Source organism: Cnephaeus nilssonii (assembly GCF_951640355.1).
Source record: "Cnephaeus nilssonii genome assembly, chromosome: 7".
Lineage (NCBI taxonomy): Eukaryota > Metazoa > Chordata > Mammalia > Chiroptera > Vespertilionidae > Cnephaeus > Cnephaeus nilssonii.
The window spans coordinates 74,422,285-74,448,976 of record NC_137078.1 but is presented as its reverse complement, the minus strand read 5'-3'; the positions used below and the strand labels follow the sequence as shown (position 1 = coordinate 74,448,976).

The 26,692-nt window shown below is 47.0% G+C and overlaps 2 protein-coding genes across 2 annotated transcripts; both read right to left on the bottom strand.

The window, feature by feature from the left end:
* Positions 1-1,304: 1,304 nt before the first annotated feature.
* On the bottom strand, positions 1,305-7,497 carry ZNF691 (zinc finger protein 691). Its single transcript, XM_079778027.1, has 2 exons — positions 7,465-7,497; positions 1,305-2,947 (listed from the first exon to the last, which is right to left on the bottom strand). Exon 2 carries the CDS (start codon positions 2,910-2,912, stop codon positions 2,058-2,060), a length of 855 nt encoding a protein of 284 aa, XP_079634153.1. The 5' UTR covers positions 2,913-2,947; positions 7,465-7,497; the 3' UTR covers positions 1,305-2,057.
* A 3,317-nt stretch (positions 7,498-10,814) lies between these two features.
* On the bottom strand, positions 10,815-20,741 carry ERMAP (erythroblast membrane associated protein (Scianna blood group); the record flags this gene model as incomplete). Its single annotated transcript, XM_079777859.1, has 10 exons — positions 10,815-11,494; positions 13,282-13,308; positions 13,396-13,420; positions 14,601-14,641; positions 16,387-16,419; positions 17,414-17,446; positions 17,976-18,092; positions 19,577-19,858; positions 20,113-20,451; positions 20,657-20,741. 10 exons carry the CDS (start codon positions 20,739-20,741, stop codon positions 10,815-10,817), a joined length of 1,662 nt encoding a protein of 553 aa, XP_079633985.1.
* Positions 20,742-26,692: the final 5,951 nt, after the last annotated feature.

Below are 26,692 nucleotides of genomic sequence, written 5' to 3'. Positions count from 1 at the left end.
GAGAGGAGACGGGCAGACCTGGCATGGTCTTGGGTATAAAGAAGAGCTTGGCCTTGGAATCAGACATACCAGATTTGAATCCCAGCTGGGTCATTAGGTCAGGTCGTTTAACCTCTCAGAATTTTCTTATCTTGAAAATGTGGATACTGCTACCTTGCAGGATAGTTACAGAGATCAAAGGTAAGAGATGTTCAATAACTGTTGCTCAGCAGATGTTTGATAGATGGCAACCTTTATTATTAAGTTGTGTAAGCATTCATACATGTCAGTTTGTTTGACTCTGTGTTTAAAATATTTTGTATGGAGATTTTCAAGAAGCAGGGAAATACATGTAAAATAAAAGTGCTTTGTAAACTGTAAAGTGCCATACAAATATCAGGGAATCGTTTGGAAAGTCTTTTATAGTTGGAAAAAATACAGGTTTTGGATTTGGGCAGAAGTAGGTTCAGTTCCTGACCCTGCCATTTACTTGCCATGTAATCTTGGATAAGTCATTTTCTGTCAGCCCGTTTCTGCCATTGTCAAATGTGCGTAAGTCTAACTTCACAGGGCTGTTGTGAGAATTCAGTGAGATGAAGAGTGGAAAGCTCCTGGGCACATCCCTTCCTGGGTGGGTGGCAAGGTCCCACGTGCTACGTCAGGTTCTGGGCAGTGTCAGTTCCAAGCCTGATGCCACAGTCTCATTCTGTCAACTGTCTACAAATGAAGAGGACCCTTCACTCCAGAGAAGCAGGACCCCAGATTGGCAAGAAGTAGAGAGGGGTCTTTTGTATTTCTTGGAGGAAATCTGGTAAACACTAAACTTATATGTAGAAAGCACTGAAATCTGCAGGGTGGAACCAGGCCTACACGGGGGCAGGAAGCGAAAATGATTCCTGCTAAGTTGTCCCAGGTTTGAGCACTCAATTATTGCTCCTAAGGGCAGACTCTCATTATGAGTTCATCTTATCCCGCCCTTCACCCGCTACTCCCTGCCACTGTCTTTTTCCTAGACACAAACAAGTGCTCAATAAAGAGACTAAACTTGAGCCTGCCTGGTGTGGCTCAGGGGTTGAGCGTCGACCTATGAACCAGGAGGTCATGGTTTGATTCCCAGTCAGGGCAATCAAACCCAGTCAGGTTGTGGATTTGATCCCGTGTGGGGTGTGCAGGAGGCAGCCAATCAATGATTCTCTCTCATCATTGATGTTTCTATCTCTCTCTCCATCTCCCTCTCCCTCTCCCTTCCTCTCTGAAATCAATTTTATATATTTTTATTTATTTATTTATTTGTTGTTGTTTTTTAAGAAATGTGACCGGTAGAATCTATGGCATATAGTGAATGCTCAATTAATGTTAATTTCTTTCTTTTCTCCTCAAAGGCCCAGAGACAGCCTGCTTCCCTTTGCTTTTCAGAGCAACCACCCATCTTGTCTTTCTTGAAATTCAACTCTCTTTCAGAGTAGCTGCAGAGAGACCAGCTCCCCACTTCTTTGATGCCCCCAAATAAGTACACAGATCCTTTTCATCGAAGGGTTTTACTGCTGATCACTCAGGGAACAGATGCACGTTGGGGTCGGGATAACAAGTCACACGTGTGGGGAGTGTGAAGGTCCCTAGATCATGGCTCCCTGAGGGCTTCCCCTCCATTTCTAAGGCAGGACCTCCTCTCCAGGCTAAGGAGGAGCACAGTGGACGGAACTAGCAGGCCACTGAAATGGGCCCTCGGCAGTTCATACACAATGTGGTGCCCATCTCACAGGTACTTCCTCAAAGGCCAGGGACAGCTGCCCTAATAAAGTGAGCATGTACTAAACCTACCCTATTTCTCTTTCACCCCAAGGAGATGAAGCCAAACCAGATCCTCTGACTTCCCAAGGCAAAATATCGGCTTGGAAAGGGGCAAAGATGTTTACTCAGAGTCCCTTCTCAGGACTTTCTGGAGATCCTGGCTGCAGAGGCAACAGGAAACCATTCTCCAAAGTGGGGTGAAGAGCTTGAGGTCAAAGGGCAGCAGCAGATCCTAAAGATCTTCCTACACTAAGTTGGGGTCTCTCCTCCCTCTCTCCCTCACTCCTTCAGCTGGAATCTTTCCCAGCCTGCTCTCCCATGTGCGTTTTCTGGTGGCGGATGAGATTTGAGCTCCGAGAGAAGTGTTTCCCACACAGAGTGCACCGGTAGGGCTTCTCCCCTCGGTGAGTCCTCTGGTGTGCTCCAAAGTTGGAGATATCGCTGAAGGTCCGCCCACATTCGGTGCACTCGTAAGGCCTCTCGCCTGTGTGGGTGCGGTGGTGCACCCCAAAGCTGGAGCTGTTGCTGAAGCTCTTCCCACACTCACAGCAGATGTAGGGTGCCGGCTCGAGGTGGGTCCGGTGATGCACGGCCAGCGTGGCACTCTGGCTGAAGCTCTTGCCACAGATGTCACAGCGGTACGGCCGCTTGCCCAGGTGGTCTTGCTGGTGTGTGGTGAGGTCCGAGCGCCTCCGAAAGCTCTCCTGACACTTGGGACATTTGTAGTGCTTCTCCTCCAGGTGGATCCGCTCGTGCCGGATACGGTTGGAGCTTCTCGAGAAGCTCTTGCCACATTCAGAACATTTGTAAGGTTTCTCGCCCGTGTGGATCCGCTGGTGTGTTCTCAGGTTGGAGGTGTTATTGAAGGTTTTGCCACACTGGGCACATATAAAGGGCTTCTCATCGGCCTCAAGTCTTGAATGGACAATGGGGTCCCCTGGCTCTCCAGTGGGGACAGTGGCTTTCTGCCAGGGCTTTTTGGGATGGATCCCTTGTGGTCTCTCTGACAGGCTCTCTTGCCCATGCTCTTTCTCCCCATCTGGGATCCGAAAACCCTCTGGGTCATCCGCTCTCCAAGGCTTACCCCGCTCCCCTTCCTCAGGCAGGTGCTGTTCTGGACTCTGCTCCTTCTCACTGCCCATCTCTGAATCCTGAGAACGAACAAAATGGCCAACACCTTTATTCCTTGGGTCAGGCCAGGCCACAGGGAATCTTGTTCTGTTTGGAGAGGTATATACCTTCCCCACGGAACCAGCCATCAGAAGTAATCTCAATTAACGGGAAAACTTGCAGAGAATACCTTTACTGACTAACTTTGAAGTGAACAAACTTCCAGATATTTAAAGCTACCAAACCAGAATGAAAAGGAACCACTTTGTCCACCACCACAGATCATATTTGTGCAATTGAATAATATCATTTTTCTTCATACCACTAAACGGTAACAGTCCACACTATAATTTATGTGCAAGTGAAGGACTTCCATTTTAGAATGGGTTCAGTTCTTCTGCCCAACTGTAAGTTAACTGAAACTCGTGTTTAAATCTTTTTTTTTTAACCTCCCTTAAAAGTATCCATCTATGTGCCTGCTTTCAAAATGAACATCACAGAACCTCTAATTCTTGAGGCTCTCCTGGTTGTTTACGAGGCCCAGCTCTGAATCCTCTTAGGTGTTCTGTACCCTTCCTTTCCCTTCCTCGGACCTCACTACAATCCAGCAACTAACGAGTTAACATCTGAGACCTCTGAGACCTACTGCAGGGTCTGGGCTGTGTCTGTTCTGATTGGTCAGTACACACTTCCACTCTCAAACACCATACACAGCCACATGCACACACACGTGCTCACACCACATGCACAGCCATACTCACATACCAGACACACTCAGCCACATTCTCACACCACACATACATACCACAGTCACACATACACACACTTATACCACACTCTCACAGCACATATAGCCACACACATGCATATCATATACACCATTCACAACCTTCCCACACATACAGCCACATACCTGGCTACGTACTCACACACATACAGCTGTACTCTTTTATTTTTTTTACAGTTATACTCTTACACCACATGCAATCTCACACACATATACACAGCCATATACTCACATGCTACATACACACAAAGACAAGAGACAAGACACACAAATCATACCCACACACACAAAGCTATACACACGGACACACAAACCACACACACACACACAGCTATACAAACACATACACACAAACCACACTCCCCTCACACATAGCTACACACACACAGTGACTAGCACAGGGCCTACTTATGCAAACATCAGTAAATGCTTGCTAAGCCGCATACATTCTTTTGAGGTCCTACAGCCAAGAACAGAGAATGAAGGGAAGAAAAAGTACTTCTTGTAAGAGGAGAGTGTGCTGTTTCCTCTGGGCCTTGGAGAAGTAACATTTCAGAAGGCAGAGTGGGCGGCTGAAGGTGCAGTAGAGACATGAACAAAGGGATGAGGGAGGGAAGCACACGCTATGAGAGCGCACTGATGATAAAATGAAAGACTGATACTTCCTTCAGGTCAGCAAGTATTGTTGGAAAACAGCAACATAAAGTAACAGAAGGGACACTGACTACATTTAGGGCTGGATCCCAGTGATGACACATGTTATCTTTAAAACTCTGTGAATTATCCAATCACTCTGCGCCTCAACTCCCACGTCGCTAAAATTGTGATGACCTACCTACACTGCGTTAGAGAAGATGCCAAAGCATGCTCAGTGTAGTGGGTGGCATGTACTAGCCATTCAGCAAACGACAGCTACTATTACAGTTGTTGAAGGCACTGTTTCCTAGACCTGTGGAGAATACAAGAATGGAAAAGATCCCTTAAGTGATCTTGTTAGGAAAAAAAATTTTTTTTAATTGAAAAATGGTACAAGAACACCCAGGTTAGGTGGCTCAATTGGTTGGAGCACTGTCCCATACACCAAAAGGTGACGGGTTCGGGTACGATTTCTGGTCAGGGCACATACCCAGGTTATGGGTTCCATCCCCAGTCAGGGCACATACGGGAGGCAACTGATCAATGTTTCCCTGACACACCAATGTTTCTCTCTCTCTCCCCCTCCCTCCCTCCCTCCTTTTCCCTTCCTCTCTTTCTCTAAAATCAACAAAATCATATCCTTGGGTGAGGATTTTTAAAAATGGTACAAGACTGTATATAATCTAAATTATGAAATATGGACAGAGCCTCAAATCTTTAAGTAGGATCAGAAAACTTTTTCTGTAAAGGGCCAGAGAGTAAATATTTGGGGCCATAGACTCTCTGTTGCAACTCTGCTGTTGTATTATAAAAGCAGCCATAGACAATACATAAACAAATGTGGCCGTGTCTGAATAAAACTTTATTTATAAACAAAAGGAGGCCAGCTATAGTTTACCAATCTCTGTTAGAAAGTGTTTCTTGAAGAACCTAGCTAAGCAATGTGAAAGATAGGCTTGTTTCACTTTCAAATATGCAGCTAAACATCAGAAAGTTTATTCCTTGATACTTATTCACTGTTTCCTGACCATCCTTTTAAAAATCACACCCCCCTCCCACACTTCCAGTCCCTGTGCCCAACAGTACTTCTTACAATCTAACATTGCATTGATTTATATGTCTTTTATATATGATCTGCCTCCCTACCCTCTGCTGAAACGTAAGTCCCATGAGGGCCAGGGTCTTTGTTTTATTCACTAATGTAACTTCAACTCCTAGAGTATTGGCAGTCAGAGTAGATCCTTAATAGATATTTGTTGAATGAGTTGAATAAATGAAGGCCAGGCCTGCCTCCAGAACCCATGGCGTGCTTGTGTCCATCCTCGCCCACTGTCCCTCAGCAATCTCTTCCTTCCTGCCCATGTCCTCCTTTATGCCCCCTCAGAATCTTGTACTTGCTTTTACAGTGATTTGTAATTACAGTGTATTTACATGTCTGTTTCCACTAGCAGTTTATAAGTAACTTGAGGGTAGGACTCGATCATTTTGGTAATCTCTCCCCAGCACAAGGCCCGGTGCTCAAATGTTGTTCAATGTGATTGAATATGTCCTTAAGTCACTCCCCACCCCTGCCCACCTCACCAAGGGCTCCATGCCAAGCTACACAGCCTCTACTCACTTCGAATCCTGCTACTCTGAGAACTTACTAGTATACTTTACCAAGCTGATTCTACCCGGGTCTGAATGCTGGGTCAAAATAAGAGCAAAAGGATTTAGGATGGCGGTTACTATCCTCAAACAGTTTATGGTTCAGTGCAGTGAAATGGGCCATGAACTCCAGAAACTCTTGTAAGGTAGAAGGTTAAGTTCCAGGGGGACAGGGACTGTGCCTTAGTCGCCTTTGTATCCACTCCTCAGTGCCTCATACAGCAACTGGCACATTATACAGGAACCAATAATAATAATAGTTAAGCTCATTCCAAGTGCTAGGCTATGGACTAATCACCATATATAAATCGTCTCCTTTAATTCTCACAACTTAATTTAGATGAGGAAACTGAGGCTCAGAGAGTGGCAGAACTAGGACCGATTCCCATCATTCCAAAGCCAGTGCCACACTAGTGTTGAAGGGAAAGAGAGGGAGGCAGAGAGGGAAGGAAGAAGGAGAAAGGGGGAAAGAGAGGGGAGAGGGAGGGAAGGGGGGAGAAAGGAGGGCGGAAAGAGAGAGGAAAAAACAGTGCCACAGGATCTCAAAAGACAGGGGCATACTTCCCTCAAGAGGTGAGGGATGAGCAGCTTCATGAAAAAGGTGGAATTCCAGCTAGGGCTTGCAGGATGGGTATGATGGGGACTCACAGACAAGGGGAACCCACACTCTACTGAAAAGACAGTGGCAGGTAAAGTACAGAGGCACTTTCCTATCACATTTCAGAGGTTTGGGTGAGAAAGGGGCCCATCCTGGTTGTCTTCCCGGGAGGCTCAGGGGTACAAGGAGGACCAAAGTGGAAGGGACGCTGGCAGTGGAGGAGGAGCCAGGTCTAAACAGTAAGAGCCAAGCAGATGGGGCTGGTCAGATGCTGAAGTCCAAAGGCCGGGACTAGAGGGAAGAGACCCAGCTGGAAGTCGGGGTGAAGGGCCGAAGTTTGGGTTCTTTAGGGTCAAGTCGAGAACTGGGGGGAAGAAGGGGTAGAGCTTGGAAAGACCAGAGAAGAGGGAACTGCACAGGGTGGCTGGAAAACGGGTCAGAGACAGAGGAGGATCAAAGGAGTCGGAAGGTCAGAGAAGATGGTCAGGAGACAGGGCGCGAACGCTGCAATCGAGGTGTCAGGGGACCGCGGCCCAAGAGGCGGAGTCCGAGGGTCCGAGCGCTCTGGGGGACAGGGGCTGGGTTCGGGGTTGCTGTAGGGCTTGGGGCCGGAGGGGGGTGTGGGGGTGGGGGAGTGGGGGGGCGGGGGGGATAGGTGGGGCTGACCCCAAAGGTATGGTCAGTGCCAGGGGGGCTGGAGTCCTCAAAGGCCAACAGGAGAAGGGCCCGAGGGTCAGGGCTGAAGCGGGCCGGGGAGGACAGGGGTCGGGATCACAGGGCCCTCTTTGCCCCCACTGGGTCCGGGGAGCAAAGCCACAACGTCCGGCTTCCCGGAGAGATGGAAGGAGCCACGCTCAGAGTCCCCGCGAAACCATGTCTGCCGCCCCCCGTGTCCGCGGGCCCAACCCGAACCCACCTCGCTCCCGCCGCTCGGTCAGGGACAGCGCTGCCTCCGTGAGCCGGGGCGGAGCCGGAGCCGGAACCGAGAGAGGACCCACCCTGCCTTTCCAGAATTGGCTCCGGAGAATTGCCTTTCTTTTCCATTGGCTCTACTTGCTGCCATCACGCAAGAAACCCGAGCGGGACCGCCAATCAGCTGTGCGCTCGGTGGTGGATTGTGGGAATTGTAGTCCTGAAGAAGATTGTAGCCTCGGAGTTTGGAACCCAGCCTGGACCCTGGGTTTCCTCCTAAGGCCGTCAGATTTCCTTCTGTGCTTCAGCGTAAAAAGCCCCATGTAGGGCCACCAGCCTGGGAGTGGTAGACTATGTAGAGCTAACCTACATGACCTCCATGAGTTGGTGACTCTTATTGGTCCTGAAGACATTCCACTAAGCCTAGAGTCCTGAGCCTCAGTCGAAGTTCATAGAGGTTCATCATTTAAAGTCAAGGGATTGTGGAACTGGAAGGGAGTTTAGAGATCAACCAGTCCAATCCACTTATCAGAGAAGCTAAACCTTCCCTGTCCTAGGACCTCCAGGTGTCCTAACACCCCTGCACAGGGATTTTTCTGGGTCCTATTGTAGTTAAACCTGACTGTTCATCAATCCTGACGGAACTAGCCCACCAATGTATATCCAGGATTAGGATTTTTTTATATTTTTTTTTTTAGGTTTCACTTAAAAAAAAAAAAGTCTAATTGAATAAGTAGGCTAAAATTCTACAGGCATCTTATATCTGCATGCTCTTTTGGTGCAAAAAGTATTGGCTTCAGAGCTGAGTAAACCAGATTTCTAATCCCAGTTCTCGCACCTAGCCATTTGGAGCAGCATTTTCCTCCCAAGTAAAATTTCTGGAATAAAATTTCTATAGCAAGCTCTGCCCCCACAAATGTCAGGTCTCTTTCCTGGTGGTAAATTCTCTTGGGTGCATCCCGTGTGGACAATGTTAGTTTTATGATTGGGATATTCAGGAAAGTGGATTTGAAACTGAATATGGATGAGTGAAATATCAATTTGTTTATAAATTGATTTAAATAAAATGCTAAGAAGACAGACTCCAGTTTTTGTTGGGTAGAACTGAGTACCCATCTGAAAATTAATAGCTAATATCTCTATCAGAAATAGAACTGTAGCTTTATTTTTAAGTGTGGTTTGAGCAGCTTAACTGTGTTTAACTGTAGGTTTATTTTTAACTGTTGAAATAGCCCCTTTGAGTGGATTTAAGGCTGTTTGGAAACCAATCCCATAATGTGTTTTCCTCTTATCAGCCCAAAGCCTTTTCCTAGAACTTTTCATTCACAATGAAAATAACAACAAGAATACCAAACTTTTATTTAAGAACTGTACAAAAGCAAATAAAAATTTCTACTTGGGCCCTGGCTGGTGTGGCTCAGTTGGTTGAAGTGTCGTCCCATACACCAAAAGGTGGCGGGTTCCATTCCTAGTCAGGGCACATACCCAGGTTGCAAGTTTAATCAGTCAGCATGCATACTGGAGGCAACCAATGGATGTTTCTCTCTGTCTCTCTCTCTCTCTGTCTCTCTCTCTCTACCCCCTCTCTCTCAAATCAATAACAACAACAACAATAATAATAATAATAATAATAATAAACATTCTGTAATGAGGATTTTTTTTTTAAAGAAAGAAATATTCTACTTGGTGATTAATTTTGTGTGTCAACTTGACTGGATTGCAGAATGCCCCAATATTTGGTCAAATATTATTCTGGATGTTTCTGTACGGGTATTTTTGGATAAAATTAACATTATTATCTTGAGTAAAGTAGATTGCTCTCCCTAACATGGTGGGCCTCGCCAATCAGTTGAAGGCATAAATAGAACCAAAAAAGCTGACTCTTTCCCTAGTAAAATTCTTTCTGCCTGACAGCCTTCAGACTGGAATTATATCACAGGCCCTCCTGGGTCTTGGGCCTCCAGACTCAGACAGGAACTAAATAAACCATTGGCTCCCCTGGACCCCTCCAACCTGCTGACTAACCCTGCAGATCTTGGGACTTGCCATTCTCCATAACCACATGAGCCAATTTCTTATCATCTCTCCCTCTCTCTCACACACACTATATATATGTTTCTGTGAAGAGCCCTGACTAATACAGGCACTACAGAGTGACAGAGTGAACTTCTGACAGAAAGATCCAGTTTTTGTTGGGTAGAACTGAGAAGCCATCTGAAACCTAATAGCCAATATCTCCAAAAAGAGGCCAGATCACCTCTGTGGTATGACTTGAAAGTGACTAAGCTTCTTTCTGAAATCCACACCAAAAATCTGACTCATTACTTTATCTTCACACCTGGCCTATCAACTTCCTTTCTGAAATCAATCCTCTCTGACCTAGGAGTCTGCTACACCAAGCATGTCAAACTCGCAGCCCGGGGGCCTCATGCCTCATTTATTTGGCCCGTGTTAGCCTTTGAGTTTGACATGCTTGTGCTACACAAATAGTCAAGTCTTCCAGTATAATGTCCTGTGGCAGAAAACTGTCTATATTGTGGTTAAAACTGCCACTTTTTCTAGCGGGGCCTCTCTAAATCTCAGGAGGGTATTCGAAAGGGCCAGCGCAGCAGACAAACTTACCCATAGCTGTCTCTCCAAGGCCTCACACAGCTGCCTGCTGTGTTTGAAGGTGTGTTTACCAGTTCCCTGGTTTGCTCTTGGAGCTTTTCAGGGTTACAGCTACCACTCTAAAGTGCCTGTACCTGGCCATCATCAATAGGTAAATTAGCTTTGAAAACGTGCATTAGCTCTGTGTACCGCAAAACTATGCTGCAAACAGCATCAAGGAACTAGAAAGGGTCGGTGTGTTTTACCCCCTGATCCACCCTACCCCATAGTCCAGAAGGATGAAGAAAGAGTGTGTGACCCACACATGATCACTTTTAAAAAGCTGGCTTTGGGGGCTAAAGGCGTGAACTAAAACAGAGAGAAAAGCAATTCTTGATGACATAAGAAAGAAGTCAGCGACTGGGCCCCATACCATCACAACCAAAAGCCCAAGTTCAGGATGCGATAACACCAAGTTCTCTTAAATAGCCCCTCGAATGGAGAACCCCGGATCTCGGACACACACTCACCACCACCACCTAGCCCTAATCCGATTGTTCACTTGGTTTTCAAGAATTCTTCCAAGGCAATGGGAACTTCAAGTCCCCCGAAGGAGACAGGGTTTAGAAACAGGAGAAAGGTGGCACGAATAGAACCACAAACGGGTCTGGATTTGGGGAAAGGAGATGAGCTGTCCCAGAGGCCGGTGTTGGGCCAGGAGTCTGAAACCCAGAGCCCTGGACCAGATGGTCGGGGAGCAGCTCCCTAAAAAGAAGGAACCTTGAGCCCCTGGAGCGCCGGGCCGAGATCAGGGGACCAGGGCCGGAGGGAAGCGTCCACCTTCAGGGCCACATCTCCGTTAGCGTGGCCTTTCCCATCTGGCTTGCGGGCCACGGATTCCTCCGATTTCTGGAGTTCCGAGCAAATGACTAGAGGTGCCGTGTTTTTCCCTCCATCGTGGAGGCAAGGTTCAAAGAAAGGGCGAAGGGGGCCAGAGAACGCGTGGGTGAACGTGAAGATGTGGGATTTGTCGGTCACGTTGTAGAAGGAGATGACGCCCGCCTCGTAGTCCAGGAAGATGCCCACGCAGCGCGGGGACGCCTTCAGGCGGAAGGGGGTCTGCGGGGACGTGAGCGCCTCGTACTCGGCCCCTCGGCTCTGCCGCACCAGCCAGTGCCCGTTGGCGGGCGAGGCGGTGACCTTGCCCTTCCTGCTCACGGCCTCGCTGCACACGCCCAGGATCCACTTGGTCTTGTCTCCCACGTACACCTCCCAGTAGTGGCAGCCAGCCACGAAGGACTCGGAGCCCAGGACGCTGACGACGAAGTCAAACCTCTGCGGGTTGTCAAGCACAGGCTGCCTCCTGTCTCCCAGCTTCACACACCTGCGGTCCTCGGACAGGATGAGTTTGGGGTGCGCGGTGTCGGGGTCCAGGGTCACGGCCACTGCAGAGAGGCACAGAGCGGAGAGGTTTGGGAGGGCTGGGTCTTACAGGATCTTTGGGTAGCTTTGGAGGGAAAGATCACCTCTGGGTCGGCAACCCCTGTCAGTGGACCCATTTTAGTTTGTGACTCCTTCTACCCCATCTGTACCGGAACCAAAGAAAAGTGTCTTCCGGTCTCCTAGATCTCCTGGTCACGGGTTCAATAAAACAGGAGGAAGTTGTCCTTTGTGAAGCTGCCTTAATGCCTTAGGACCGCGGTCGGCAAACTCATTAGTCAACAGAGCCACATATCAACAGGACAACGATTGAAATTTCTTTTGAGAGCCAAATTTTTTAAACTTAAACTTCTTCTAACGCCACTTCTTCAAAATAGACTCGCCCAGGCCATGGTATTTTGTGGGAGAGCCACACTCAAGGGGCCAAAGAGCCGCATGTGGCTTGCGAGCCGCAGTTTGCCGACCACGGCCTTAGGAAATACTGCCTTTGTCTTCAATGGTCCAAAGGGAGCTAATGTAGGATAATAAACCTTGGCTCTGATGTCAGACCCAGAAGCCACACTGGAAGTTGAAGTCCCAGCTCTGCCACATGCTAGTTATGTGGCCTGGGGCGTGCTATTCATCTCCAAACCTTAGTCTCTTCATCTGTAAAATGGGAACAGTGGCAGACCCTACGTTGTCGAGCTGTTGTGCACATTTGATGAGCTAACACATGACATGGTGCCTCCTTCATACACAATGTGTGATGCTCATTTTGTTAACTGAAATTACTGCTCATAATTACTATTTTTACTAGTAAATGTTAATAGAGAGAGGATTCTTCCTTAAAATTGTGGAAGGTCATGGTGAGTCTCTCTCCTTCCCCCAGTACAGAAAACAGACACTTCTTGGAGAGTTAAATCTGTAAAATGGGTGTTTTGCCCAGGTGGTGGGAATAAGCCAGACTGTGAGTGTGAGAAGGACTTGTGAATTCCCAGAATGTCAACCAAGGTGACCTGGCGTGCTCTCAAGCGGCCAACTCATCCGTTCCACCTGCCTGAAGGAAGAGGGAGTGAACAAAAGGGGCATGAACAGATTGGAAAATTGATAAGGACCCAAGCAGGGAAATTAACAGATCTCACTGAAACAGCAGCAAAAAATGCAATTTTTTAGGAATAAATTAAAAGACATGTGCAATTCTTTTAGAATAAAACTACAAAACCTTTTGTAGTCTACAATGTTGGGGCACCTGCCTAACCCTTTCCCTTCTTCTCTGAGAATCTCAATCACCAACCCCCAAGAGCAAGAAGAATGTGGCAGATGTGTATACAGACAGAGGAACACTGGCTGTTTACCCAACGGTGGGATAAGAAGGACTCCTAAAACCTGAAAGCACAGAAGAAACTACACAGGAAAAGATTTTTAAATTGGACTACATAAAAACAAGACACTCGTGCATCCAAAAAATAATATAAGGAAATTAAAATGCAAATGAAAAACTCAGAAAAATAATTTGGGAGGAATAGGACAGAGTTTCTACACTTTATATATCAAATAGTAGCCAGAATAGAGATAAGAGCAGACAAGTCATCAAGAAGACATACAAATAACCAATAAACTTTCTAAGTCTAACTGAGCCCCCCCCCCCACAAAAGAAATCACAAAGATTTTTTTAAAATTTGATAAGCAGATAAATAGGTTTGATTAACAAAAAACAAACAAACAAAAACAAAACAAAACAAAGTCAGTCTGCATTCCAAAGGAACAGAGCACTGGGCTCTGAAATGTAGAAGGCTTGCCTGGGGTAACTCACCGAAGTGCAGCCGGGCCCTTCTCCAGCCTGAAAGACAAAAGGGATTGTAAACGGGAAGGAGACAAGGAGAACCCCCAGAAGGCGGGAGTCAGGCACCCAGAAAGTGCATCTCACCTGAGTTGGCTGCAGCTCTTTTCAACTCTATAAAAAAAAAAAAAAAAGAAACAAGAGGGGTGAGCTATCACTGAAAATATAGAATCAGCAGGAGAGAATTCAGTATGGAACGACATGGGAAACTTACTCAGTTCACTCCGGAGTTTCTCTAAAGAATAAAAACAGTTTGACCAATCAGAAGGAGGGCTTCCACATTTCCATAATGCTGCAGTCCCCTCCCAACCACATTCCCACATCAGATCCTCACTAGCAATACCCTGACCATCCCAGCCCCGCCCCAGGAGTCTCCAGAGATACTGCAGAGGGCCAGCAAATCCCCAAGTAAGCCAAACCTGACTACGACTCATTGAATAACACATCTCACGCATCTAGGTAATATATGTAATATATGTAGATATTGTGAGAGAAGAATAAAATATAAGTTCATTTAAAACTATCATTGAGCCCTGGTTGGTGTTGCTCAATGGTTAGAGTGTTGGCTCCTGCACCGAAGGGTTGCAGATTCAATCATGGTCAAGGGCACGTACCTGGGTTGTAGTTTGCCCCCACCCCATCCTGTGGGGGCACCTAGAAGGCAACCAGTTAATGTGTCTCTCTCACATCGATGTTTCTCTCTCTCTCACCCCCTCCCACCCTCCCTTCCACTCTCTCTGAAGAGCAATGGAAAAATATCCTTGGGTGAGGATTAACAAACAAACAAACAAAAACTATCACTGAATTTCTATTAGATTTTCTTGTGTTCATTTAATCAAGGTAAAATGAAGTAGACATGTCATGTCTGAAGATTCTTTTTTGGCACTAAAGAGGGTCTCGTACATGAGATGAAGAAACGCTGCTCCACATGTTCAGTTTAATGAGGACCCCTTGCCTGGGATCCCACCTAAGGGCATGCCATGCCTGGTGATAAAAGGTCTTCCAGATGGCTTCACCTACAGGAGCTACATCTCTTCTTGATTAACGTTTCCCACTTAGAGACTAGGACCTAGTGATGGTCCGTGAGGTCCGAAAGGTTGGCGACCGCTGGCCTAGGTAACTGTTGTGCAGGAAAGGGGAGCAGGGAATATTTGAGAAGAGAGGCTGTTGAGAGCCAAGAAGTCTCCAACCCCATGGTTTAAAGCACCCTGACCCCTCTCTTCTGCCCCAGGAAATGAAACTGAGACACCCATCCTAAAGCAGAGATGTTGGCAGAAGGAGGTCCGTGCCACGGATGAGGAGCGCAACTTACTGAGGGCTTTATGGAGCCTTCCTGAAAAAAAACAGAGAAAAAGGCCTGAGTGAGCAGATGCTCTGCTTTATCCCTGAGCCCGGGGAGGCTCCTCCCCCACCCCCCACCGTGGAGAGGATAGCATCCCTGTCAGCTGCTATGCAGTCACCTCCCAAAGGCAGACTGGGGAAGCAGTGGAGTGGGTGCCACTTTCCCAAAGACCGGCTCCTCCTTCCTTTTCATCGGGTTCCATTTCCGCTGTCTGTATGAGTGTTTCCATATGTTTGTAACCACGTGTACAAGAGTGTGTGCCTTGCTGCCCTTTTATATCCTGCTGTTTACAATATCTACAGCGAAGGCCTAGCATTGACTTGTGGACATGGCTCTACCACTCTCTATAGTAACTCTCCTGAAGTCCTACAGAGAGATTCACAGATTTGGAGATTCCAGATGGTGTGGGATGTATGTATATGCTTCACATGCTTCCCGGAGCATTGGCCCTGCCAGAGAATTGAAGTTATACGTTTGAGTCCACTGCCAAGTCCTGTGCTAAGGGCTGGGCATGTGTTAAGCATTAGGCACTGGAGCAATGAAGCTGGATATGATATGGCCCCTCAGGAGCTGTTGGTTTATGTTTATATTAATGTTATTAATCTTATTAATGTTATAATTGTATAATGATTAATCATTCTATTAATGATTGGTTATATTATGTATGCATTATATTATTTATATATAATATCGACATATTATATTTCCACTACTATTAGCCTCCATTTATGGTGTCCTGTTCTCATAATGATGTAGGTACTGAACCCTCTTGACAATGTAAGGTGCATAGAATTATTGTTCCCAGGTCTGAAGCTCAGAGGGACATGGAAATTTGCCCAGGTCATCCATTTAGTAAGTGGCCAAGGAGACAGGCTTCAAGCCCAAGTGTGTCTGACTCCTAGTCAGAGGCCTTGGCCCCTGCACCACCCTGTGCCCCCTGCTCCTGGACAGAGCAGCCACAGAGCCCCTGCTGCGGGCACCCCCACACTTTTACCCTCTGGACTAAAACGTCAGGGACATGTAAGGGAGGAGGAGAGGAGAGGCCAAAATCATTGAATGTGTACCATTTCTGAGCCAGCGACTTGTATTCTCAGCTAGATTTTTAAGGGGCAGAAACTGCCTGTTTTTTTGTACCCTGGTGTCAAACTTTTACCCTCAATGGCCCAGAGCAAACATTCAGTTAATGAAGATGAAATGACAATAGAAGAGGTTTTTTTTCAAGTTGTCTCTTTAAACCCTGAAAACAATCGGGCAAGGGGATTTTTAATCCCATTTTACAGATGAGCAAACCAAAGGTCATAGCAGTGAAGCGACACATCCAAGTCAAACCAGTGACCTGACCAAGTGTCGCTGACTCGAAAGCCTGAGGGGCTCCTACTGTATCACATCACCTGTCTAAATGCAAATGTTGTATGGATCCTTGAGATTCTCATACATCCCAGATGAGCACATTCATAGATTTTAAATTGAATAGAGACCTTTTTAGGTGATTGGTGGAAAGGCTGATAAAAGGAGCTCATGATAATTCAGACCTATGACTTTTTACCATGAGCATCCCCTCACCCACTGCCACCTACCCCATAGCCCCCTCACACTGGAAAGTAAATTCCAATCATATTAATGGAGAATATGTGTGTGTATATACCTGCATAATGTATGTGTAATAATAGACTGTCAGCATTTATGTAGGAGGAGAAAGAATATGTTATTTGTTCCCTACCCCTTCATATAATTACCTTTTTCTTTTGCATGGTCTGAGAGAAGAGTTTCTAGAGGGAGAAAAGTAATAATAAAAAATGAGATTCTGTGCCATTACCTTGAAGGTCCCTGATTCTTACTGATTTACCAGCTTTTAAACCTGTTCACCTCTATCACCATTGCCACCTCCCTAATCCAGGCCCTCGTCATCTCTCATCTGGATGACGGAACTAGTAGCTCAAATTGCCTCCAATCCTGTCTTGCTCCTTCTGGTCTCTTTCCAACACTGCAGCCAGAGAAAGCTGCTCAAAGCACAATTCTGATCAAGATATCCCACTCACTGCTTTACCTCTGCCCTGGAGAGAAAGACTGAAGTTCTCCACATGCCTTCCAAGGCCTCACATGGCCTAGCCCTGCCTATGTCTGCAGCTTGGTCCCCTATCGGCTTCCCCCTCACTTCTGCACTGTGTTTCTTTCTCTAGCTGTGCGTTCTCTCTGGATAGTTTTCTGTTCCCTCTCCCCCCATACCTCCCCCTCCTCCAGATCAAATATCACTTCCTCTGGGGACTCTTCTCCTGTCCCTGAAGCTTGATTGGTTCCTCCTGGTCATAATCGTCGCAGCCTCCAGAACTTCCACTCGTGGCATTTGTATGGTTGTACTTTTACATTGATTTGTGCAATTATTTAATTCATACAGACCTCCCTGGTGGGACTGAAAGCTCCCAGGTGGCAAAGGCTGCTTGCTATGACTCACCATTGTATTCCCGGCATTTAGTCTAGTCCAGGGCACTTAGCAGACAATTATCAATTATTTGTTGAATGAATAAAAGCTTCCCCCGTATTAGACCTACACAGCTCACACAGAATAAGATCAAGCAATGAGTCCACAGACAAAACTCAACAAACATACTGAAAGATAAGCTATTACAAGTCAGAGTCAGCAAACACTGCCACCAAGGACAACAGGTGTTGGGATTTTCCGGGACAGAATTTAGATTAGTGGACACTGGAGTCATAAAAATGAGTAAAACAGAGAAGCATCCCCACCCATCCCAGGACACTTACCTACCTCCATCACCTGTTCATAGAGAAGCTTCTCTGGAAGGGGGAGAGAGAGACATCAGTCAGCTTAAGGAAGAGCTTTTTCTAACAGCCAGAGTTTCCGGGGACAACAAGCTGCCTAATCAGGACTTGGCTCCTTGTCACTGCGGGTATGTGACCATTTGAAAGGATTAGAGGGTCTTCAAACCACCAGATAGGGAAAGGGGTGTTGGCTTATGTGTCTTTCAAGGTGCCATACAACCTTGAGATCCTGTGAATTGCAATTATATTTATGAGGGTTTTATCCAATGGATAGAATTGGATTTTTTTTAATTAATTAGATTGGCATGATCAGTTACTTTTAATTTCTCAAAAGTTGAGAATTCATAACTCTTCCCAGGATCTTTCTGCAGTTTCTTTGATCTTCTCTGCATTGTGAGTCCCCAGAGCATTGTTCTACCAGACAATCTGCAGAGTCTCCAACCTATGGATAACCATCACATCTATGTCTCCTTCCTCCCAGCCTTCTCCTGAGAAGCTACAGTCCCACTTCCTGCCACCCTGGGCTCCTTTACCACTTGGTTACCTTTTGATCGTCTTTGCTTCCAGATGAGGCAAATGCCCACCATGATGAGAAGCCCCAGGACAGGCAGGACCACAGCCAGAGCCACTGCTGAGGGGGAGATCCTCCCTGGAGATGGGGCTGAAACAGAACCACCAATGACCACCCTCAGGAGATATCTCAGAGCTTCCTCCAGGCCAAGGACCCCACCTCATATGGGAGGTGACTCAGGCACATCCCAACGGTCTCTGTCACCTCTAGGGAGAGACCTCCAGCCAAGATAGGTGAGGGTGTTTGCTTCTCTAAGTACCTCAAACCCTGGATGACTCAGGGATGACTTTAAAGCCAGCTGGTCATCTCTTAGGAGTGGTTTTGATGGTCCTGCCTGAAAACAATGTGTTAAACTCAGCTTCCCAATCACAACCTCATCCTGCCCGAATCATTCCGTGGAAAAGTTATCTTTGAAGAACTGGAGGTGCTTCCCCAGTAATCACCTGCAGTCTTCTCTGAGCACCACCTGCCTTCTGCTTCAAATCCTCACTCTGCTGTGGAACAGCCATCGGCGACCCCTTTGCCCTGAGCTGTATCAGCGGGGGCAAAGCTGCTTCTGTGGGGCTACAGCAGCAGGCCTAAAGCCTAGGCAGGAGAAAGGAAAGAAGAAACAGAGACAAAAAAAAGGAGCAGAGGAAGCACGATGACACGTGGCAAAGAGTCTAAACGGGGTGTGAGTCCCCGCTCATCCTCCGTGGGACCCTAGGCAGGAGACTGAGCCTCTCCGCGCCTGGCTGGTCATCTGTAAAACGGGGATCATAATAATCCCAGTCCCACTGGGCCGTGACAGATTTAAAGAGAGGAGGATGTAAAGTGCTTAGCACCGATGAGAGGCAGCGGCCATAGGAAGAGAGGAGAGGTGAGAGAGAGAGAGAAAAGAAGGGCTTGGCCGACGTCAGGGATCCTTCCTCACCCGGGACCCCAGGCCACACTCTTTCCTTCTCTAAAACCACGCTTCCCTGCCGCATGGCTCCATGTTTCAAGGGTCCTTAGAAGGTTCCTAACCCTTGGATGCATTGATTCTACTTCTAGGAACACATTCTAAGAAAATAATCAGAATCAGTTCCCAAATTATGTGCAAAGTTGTTCACTGCGCTGTTACAGGAAAAGTCTAAACCATCCAGATATCAAGAAATAGGGCTCTGATTAATTTTTCTATGCTGTACCCACACCACGAAATACTATGCGGCCCTTAAAAATCTGTTGCAGAGAACTGCTTAAGGACATGGGCAAACAATGTTCACGGCCTTGTAAGTGGAGGGGGAAAACACCTAGGCAGAAGAATACACATATGTATCAATACACACTCAGAGATGCACCCGTGAAAGAAATTCCAAAGAAATGCCCCAAAATGTTAGCAGTGGCTCGCTCCAGTTTATGAAATCAGGCCTTTTTTTTTTCTTTTTCTTTTGATTTTTTAAAAAATATCTTGTATTTTTTAAAGTTTTCTATAATAAATGTGTTATTCTTAGTATCTAAAAAATTCAAAAATTCTTTATAAAGTTTCCACTTGGGTAAGAGTTTTCTCTGGAGCCACCGGGAGCTTCGAGCCTGTGTTCTGCCCCAGCGTTTACCTGCTATGACCATGGCCGTGGTCTTCTCCTGGCCCAGGGCATCGTTGCGGATGGTGCAGGACACGCTGCCCACAGTGCTGTCCCTGACTTTGCTGGAGACGGCGGTTTCGAAGAGCCCAGCGTTGTCCAGGGAAGGGGCCTGGGGCTCAGATGGAAGCACCCTGCCTTGAGGGTCTCTCCACTCGGCCCAAGGCCGTGGGAACCATCCCACCGACCTGCACACCAGCTGGATCCATCCAGCGTCGTAGCCCTTCACGTGGATGTAAGGGTCGGAGCCTAGAACTGGAGAGGAACGCCGCTGGCAGGGCCTTGGCAAGATCCCGGACCCCGCCAGGGCCCTCTTCTGGCTCCCAAGGCCGCTCCCGGTGAGCAGGGGGCGGGGCTGTTCATTGCTTTGCATGCCTGCTCGCTCCCCACCCCACGCTGCTCACCGCAAAGGGGTGAGACCGTATCTGGCTGCATGCTAGGACCTCGCCGAATCCACCTCTACCAGTCACGGCATCCATAACCCACCCCCCCTTTGAAAAATGACTCACCTGCCACCTGCAGGATCACGGTGCCCTCTCGACTCAGGTTTGCAATCCGGACCTGACAGCGGTACGGCCCTCGGTCCTCCAGCCGGACGTGGCGGATCTCCAGCGTGACATTTCCCTCCAGCGTGTCCCTCTCCAGCGCCGTCCTCCCCTTAAATTCCGGTGCCACATCTTCCTCGCGGACTTGGTCATCCCGGAACAAGTGAACCAGCTGGGAGCGCCCCCGGGGCAAGGACCGCAGCCACCGCACCTCGGTGAGCGTCGGGACCGACCAGAGCGAGAGAGGGCAGAGCATCTTGGCGGTGCCCCCTAGCGGGGCCAGGTGGAACTGGCCCGAGTCCCCTGTGCAGTGAAAACAAGAAAGGGACAACGCAATCTGGGAGGGATGCGGGAGTTCCGCAAAGGACGAAGATGGAGATCGCGTGGAGGAAGGCTCCTAGCGAGTCTGGGAAGGGCATTGGAAAGGACTGGGGTTCGAACAGAACCCCTGAAGAAAGAAGGCCTTGGTCAGCTGTCCCAGGCAGGGAAGGAGGGCGGGAACTCCTACCTGACACGTGTATGGGCAGCTGCAGGAAGACGAGGGTGATGAGGCAGCTGGAGAGCCAGGAGCCAGAGGAACTTGCTGTCTCCATCCGAACTAGGAGGACAGACAGGGAGACACCAGAGAAGGTTGGTGAGCTCGATGTGGAAAAGCTACAACCCAGGAGGTGGGGCGGAGATGGAGGCGGCATAGCAGGTGCTCTGGAACCACCCAGACCAGAATTCAAGTTCCAGCTCCGCTACTTACCTCCGTGTAACAGTGCGGCTTCACTTCCTTGAAACTCTCTTCCTCCATCTTTAAAAAGGCTATAAATGTGCCTCCTTGCAGAGTTATTGTGAGCATTAAAGGAGGCAAGTGCTCAGCATGAAGGCTGGCATCATGGTTAAGTCTATAAATGCCATGGTTAAGTCTATAAATGCCATGAGTGAGAACCAAGGTGAGACACTGTGTGTGCCCTGGAAGGCATAGCGGGGAGACTGGAAGATGGAGAATTTATACCCGGAATTAACCTGGTAAGCACCAGAGTAGTGACCTCTTTTTGCGTTAGGGTCCCAGGCCAAGTTTGGGAAGTGCTCCAGGCCAATTTTCCACCCGCAGTGGGGCCTGGAGCTCTGCCCTGCCAGCCTTTTCAGTTTGACTCTGGAGAAACAACAAACCAAGGCCGTGAGGTCCCTCCCTTTCATTATGAAGACACCGATCTTACAAACAAACTCAGGGTCTGGAGTTAGAAAGACCTGGGTTCAAGTCTCAGCTCCCCCAGGTACTAGCTCTGTGTCCCTGGAGAGTTGTACAACATCTGTGGATCTCCAGCTCTCAATCTGTAAAGGAGGACCCTTCTTCACAGGGACGGTGAGGGTTCAAAGGCACGTAAAGAACTTGCCGCAGCCCAGCTGGTGAGGTTCAGTGGTTGAACATCGACCCATGAACAAAGAGGTCCCCGGTTCAATTCCCGATCAGGGTACATGACAGGGTTGCAAGCTCGATCCCCTGTAGGGGGCGAGCAGAAGGCAGCTGATCGATGTTTTTCATCAATGTTTCTATCTCTCTATCCCTTTCCTTCCTCTCTCTCTAAAAAATAAAAAAAATCAATGAAAACATATTTTAAAAAAAAAAAACTTGCCACAAATGCCTGGCAGAACAAGTACCCAATAAATGTGCTGTGATCCACGAGCGGTGTGGGCACTGAGTACATTAACCACAGAGAAACCCTAAAGGACTCCTTACTCTAAAACTCTTTCCTACCTACCTGACTGCCTGAGATTCCTATAGCAGGAAACAAATCTTTCATGCCACCATTGGGAAGAAGTATAATAAAATACTTCAGGAAGAGGCCATCTCTTCCATTCTCTCCAAGACTTCAAATCCTTTCTGAAGGGGAGGGGCTTGGTGAAAGCTATCAGGCCAGGTCCCTACCGGTCTTGGACTAAGACAAAGATGGGACTTGGAGGAGGTGGGGCTGTCCAAAAGAGGCTGGGGAACTGAAGATGACTTAAGCTTTGAACACATTTCCAATTCTGTTTTGTTTTTGTTTTTTTGTGGCAAAGAGCACACTGGTTTAGGGATGTTTTGTTTTTATCTTACTTTTTTAAAAATATGTTTTTATTAATCTTAGAAAGAGAGGGAGAGGAATAGAGAGATAGAAACATGAATGTGAGAAAAAACGCATCCATCAGCTGCCTTCTGCATGCCCCCTACTGGGGATTGAGCCCACAACTCGGGCGTGGGGGAGGGGGGGAAGGGCAGGGGGTGTCATGGGTTAAAGTTCAACCATTGAACCAAACCCACTGAGCTTATTTATTTATTTATTTATTTATTTTTTCCCAATGGGCTTTTTTATTTTTTAATCCTCTCCTGAGGATATTTTTCCCATTGATTTTTTTAGAGACAGAAGAGAGGGAGGGAGAGGAGGGGGAGAGAGAGAGAGAGAGAAACATTGACAGGGGCCCGGGATGAACCTGCAACCGAGGTATGTGCCCTTGGCCGGGAATCGAACCCTTTGGTCCTAGGGCCAGTGCTCTAACCACTGAGCAAACCCAGCCAGGGCTGTTTTTGTTTTTAATCATGATTCATACAGCATACTCCTCTACTCCCCCAGTGTTGCAAATGGCCACATAACACTAGGACACAGTGAGGTCAGGATTATAGTTAGGATATATTTTTTTGCTTCAATCCCACTCATTTTCCTGCAGGTTGCCAGCTACTCAGAAACTGAACAGGAGAAGTTAGGTAAATGAGAAAAGCTCTCTACCTTATCAATTATTATTGAAGGTGGAAGCAGGCAGGGCCCAGGATCCCCTGGAGTGACCCCAATCCCCAACACCCTCAATTAAAAGGTGCTTTTGAAACACACCCTGAGTAGACATGCCCAGAGTAGCACAGAGCTCCAAACTGAGCCGGGGCTGCCTGAAGTCACATAAGAGGAGCCCTCCCCCCACCATGGCCCCAGCTTCCTAAATTCGGATTGTTTATTGTGATCGAGAGGACAGGCTCTACGGTCAGCCTGGGCCAAGCCCCGGCTCTGCCATCACCAGCTGTGTGACCTCAGACAGTCTAGTTTACGCCTCCCAGTCTTCTCTCATTCCCACATGAAATGGAGCTAATGACAGTACCTACTTCGCAGATAGGGCTACAGTAAGGACTCACAGAAAACACATGTGAAATGATTTGCACCATATTCTAAGAATAAAAAGGCAAATGAAGTCTTTCCATCAGATCGTCACTCTGTGTGACGAGGGCAACCCTGAAGCACGCCATCAAGTCACTGTCAGCAGCCATAGAGGCAAACCAGCCCAGGAGAGGATGACCCCAGAAATTGGCTTTTCCTCTCTAGTCTTCAGAGAAACGCAGATGAAGACCACAGTTAGATATGATTTTGTCTTCCCTGAAATGATCAAATATCGGAAAAAAATAACACCCAGAGTCATTACACATGTGGGGAAACGATTCTCTTGCCCAGTGCAAATCAACTTTCACAAGGGTACTTTAGCAACAAGGATCAAGTGGTTTGTAAATATGCGAAAGCTTTAATCCAGTAATTTTACTTCCAGAAAAGAATCCTATGGAAATAAATAAGGATGTGCATGAGGATTTGATGGTGAGGTTGCTCATCACAAACTTTCTCTGAAAAGGAAAAATTAAAAACAACCTAAAAGTTCATTAAAGTGGGAATGATTAACTAATTATTGCACATCCTTGCAATGAAATACTACACAGCATTTCGTACACACATGCTAAAAAATCTTTAAGAGCTTTTGGGCCCTAGCTGGTTTTGCTCAGTGGACAGAGCATCGGCCTGCGGACTGAAGGGTCCTGGGTTCGATTCCCATCAAGGGCACATGCCTGTGTTGCGGGCTCGATCCTCAGTAGGGGGTGTGCAGGAAACAGTCGATCAATGATTCTCTCTCATCATTGATGTTTCTATCTCTCCCTCTCCCTTCCTCTCTGAAATCAATAAAATATATATATATATTTTAAAAGAGCATTTGGGAAGTTTTCACTGTAACCCAAACAGTAACTTTAAAAAGCTATGGATAGTATGATACAATTTAGGGAGAAGATGCTTAGCAAAAAGGCAAGAGTGTAGATAGTAAACAGTGGTTACTTCTAGGGTTGAGGAAAAGCATTACAACAGAAGTTCCCTTAATAACTCCCAGCAACTTCAGAAGACCCTGCAAATCTACAAATGGTCAGTCTGAAAGCACACAGCACAGGGCCTGGCTAATAGTAAGGACTAGGTTAATGATAGCTATAATAATAATGATGATGACAATAATACTTGAATGAGGGTCTTTAGACAAAACCCACCCAGGCTCCTTGTCACTCTTCCCCTTTTGTGCTTCCCATTTCCCATTGCCTCATTTCGTCCTTTAAAATGTCTTGTGCCCGGCCAGCATGGCTCAGTGGTTGAGCATCGACCTATGAACCAGGAGGTCACGGTCCAATTTCCAGTCAAGGCACATGCCCAGGTTGTGGGCTCGATCCCCAGTATGGGCATGCAGGAGGCAGCCCATCAGTGATTGTCTCACCATTGATGTTTCTATCTCTCTCTCTCCCTCTCCTTTCCTCTCTGAAATAAATAAAAGGATGTCTATATTTATATTGTTAACTGTTCTCGTGAGTAAGGAGAAAGGGGATAGTTTCTCCAACGAACCTGAAGATCCTGAGAAAGTTAAAGGACTAAGAAGAATGAAGAAGGCAAAGGGAGGAGCACTCACCACCTTTGGAATCAAGGGCCCTTTGTGCGGCAGAGCGGGAGTCTCCAAGCTGCGGACCCTCCCTCCATCCAGCCGGGAGATCAGGCGTCAGGCAGAGGGGTCAGGAAGGGCTCTGGAGGTGGGTCTGGGAAAAGCGCTCCTTTCATTCTAATACCCGCAGCCCTCAGCCAGGGGCTCCCTCGTCTGTCCCTCAGACTCCCTTCCAGCTGCCCCTGCACACCACAAGCTCCGCCCTGCCTGTCTGCCCCTGATAAAGGAGCAGAGCGAGGCCTCCCTAAAAAAGTGAGGGAAACTCCAAGTGCCACCGGGTGTCAGGGACCTCTGGCCCTCACACCCTTCCCCTCCCCAGCTAACTGCATAGCGATTCCTTTTCATAAGTTTTTACCTTAAAGCACCCTTTCTGAAAAGCTTGCTCCCATTTACTTTCCAAATCTGAGTAAAATTGAAGATCGGTTTCAAAGACATCTACCAATTAGCCACCTTCTTTAACTCACTACCTTTATCTCCAGCTGCACCCTGACGTGTGCTTCCTGACAAGCAAATGTGCTTACTGTCTACCAACCTGTGATAAACCCTTTCCTGCCTGTCTTGACAGCTTTCATAATATCCATAATCGTATATTCATAGCATCCATAATTGTATCCTTAACAATGAATTATAAAAACAAAACAAACAAACGAAACAAAAACAGACTCATAGAAATAGAGACTAACAGGATGGTTACCAAAAGGGATGGTGTGGAGGGATGGACAAAAAAGGTGAAGGGGAATATAGTCAATAATATTGTGATACATGCACACGTGACAGATGATTCCTAGAATTAGTGGGGTGATCTTATGGTAAGGCATAAAAATGTCAAATCACTATATTGTACACCTGAAAGTAATATAACCAATACAAGATTGTGTATAAACTATTGTACACAATCTTTAAATAAATTTTAAAAATGGTTCTTTCTGGAAAAGGCAATGAAATTGATGGGAGGGGAGAGAGAGGAAACTTTCACCTTTACTCTTCATGGTTTTTACAAGAAGCACATATCACATAATATTTAAATAATAAAATATATATGGGGAAAACCCCAAAGCATTATATACTTTTGCGTATTTTTGAACCTTATAAAAATGGAGCACATTATACCTAATTCTCCGTAATTTCCTTTTTTCAGTCAACATTCCTTTCTGAGCCTAGCTGACACCTGTGGTGGCCCAAACCATGTCCCTCAACCCACTCGATTTCGGGGTAACTGAAACTTGCCAACAAGCTGCCAGCATGCCACCCCAAAGGCCACAGCAGTTCTTTGCTCATCTCACTCAGGCTCTCTACAAAGCTTGGGGAGGCTGTTTGATCTGTGTGCAGCTCAGGGGTTCAGGAAAGTTAATACCTCAGGGGATCAACCTGCGGGGACAGGAGATAGAGGAAAACGCTCCAGTCTCGCACCTCAGAGGGACAGTTCTGAACTGTATTCTTCACGGCTCTCAGAGAGTTCCCAGTGGAATGAGCACGGTAGCCCACAGTCATCAGTAGCTCAATAATGCACCTTTTATTGGTTTTTCTTCCTTTTCTTCTCACCATTTCTGATTCCTGGGATCACTTCCTAAATATGGAAAGATTTGTCTCAAACACTCTGCTTTGGGTGAAGTGTAAATTAAGACACTGAAATTCATCCAGACTAATTCACAGAGCTTCACTACATTCATTCACTGCTGTGTGGTAGGCCATTGCCTGAATATACCAACAGCTTGTCCATTCCCTCCAGTACATTCATTCATCGCTGTGTGGTGGGCCATTGCATGAATATATCAACAAATTGTCCATTTCCTTGATG

Excerpts from the sequence above, each read along its gene's own strand:
- ZNF691 (XM_079778027.1), bottom strand. The coding sequence starts at position 2,912 with ATGGGCAGTGAGAAGGAGCAGAGTCCAGAACAGCACCTGCCTGAGGAA.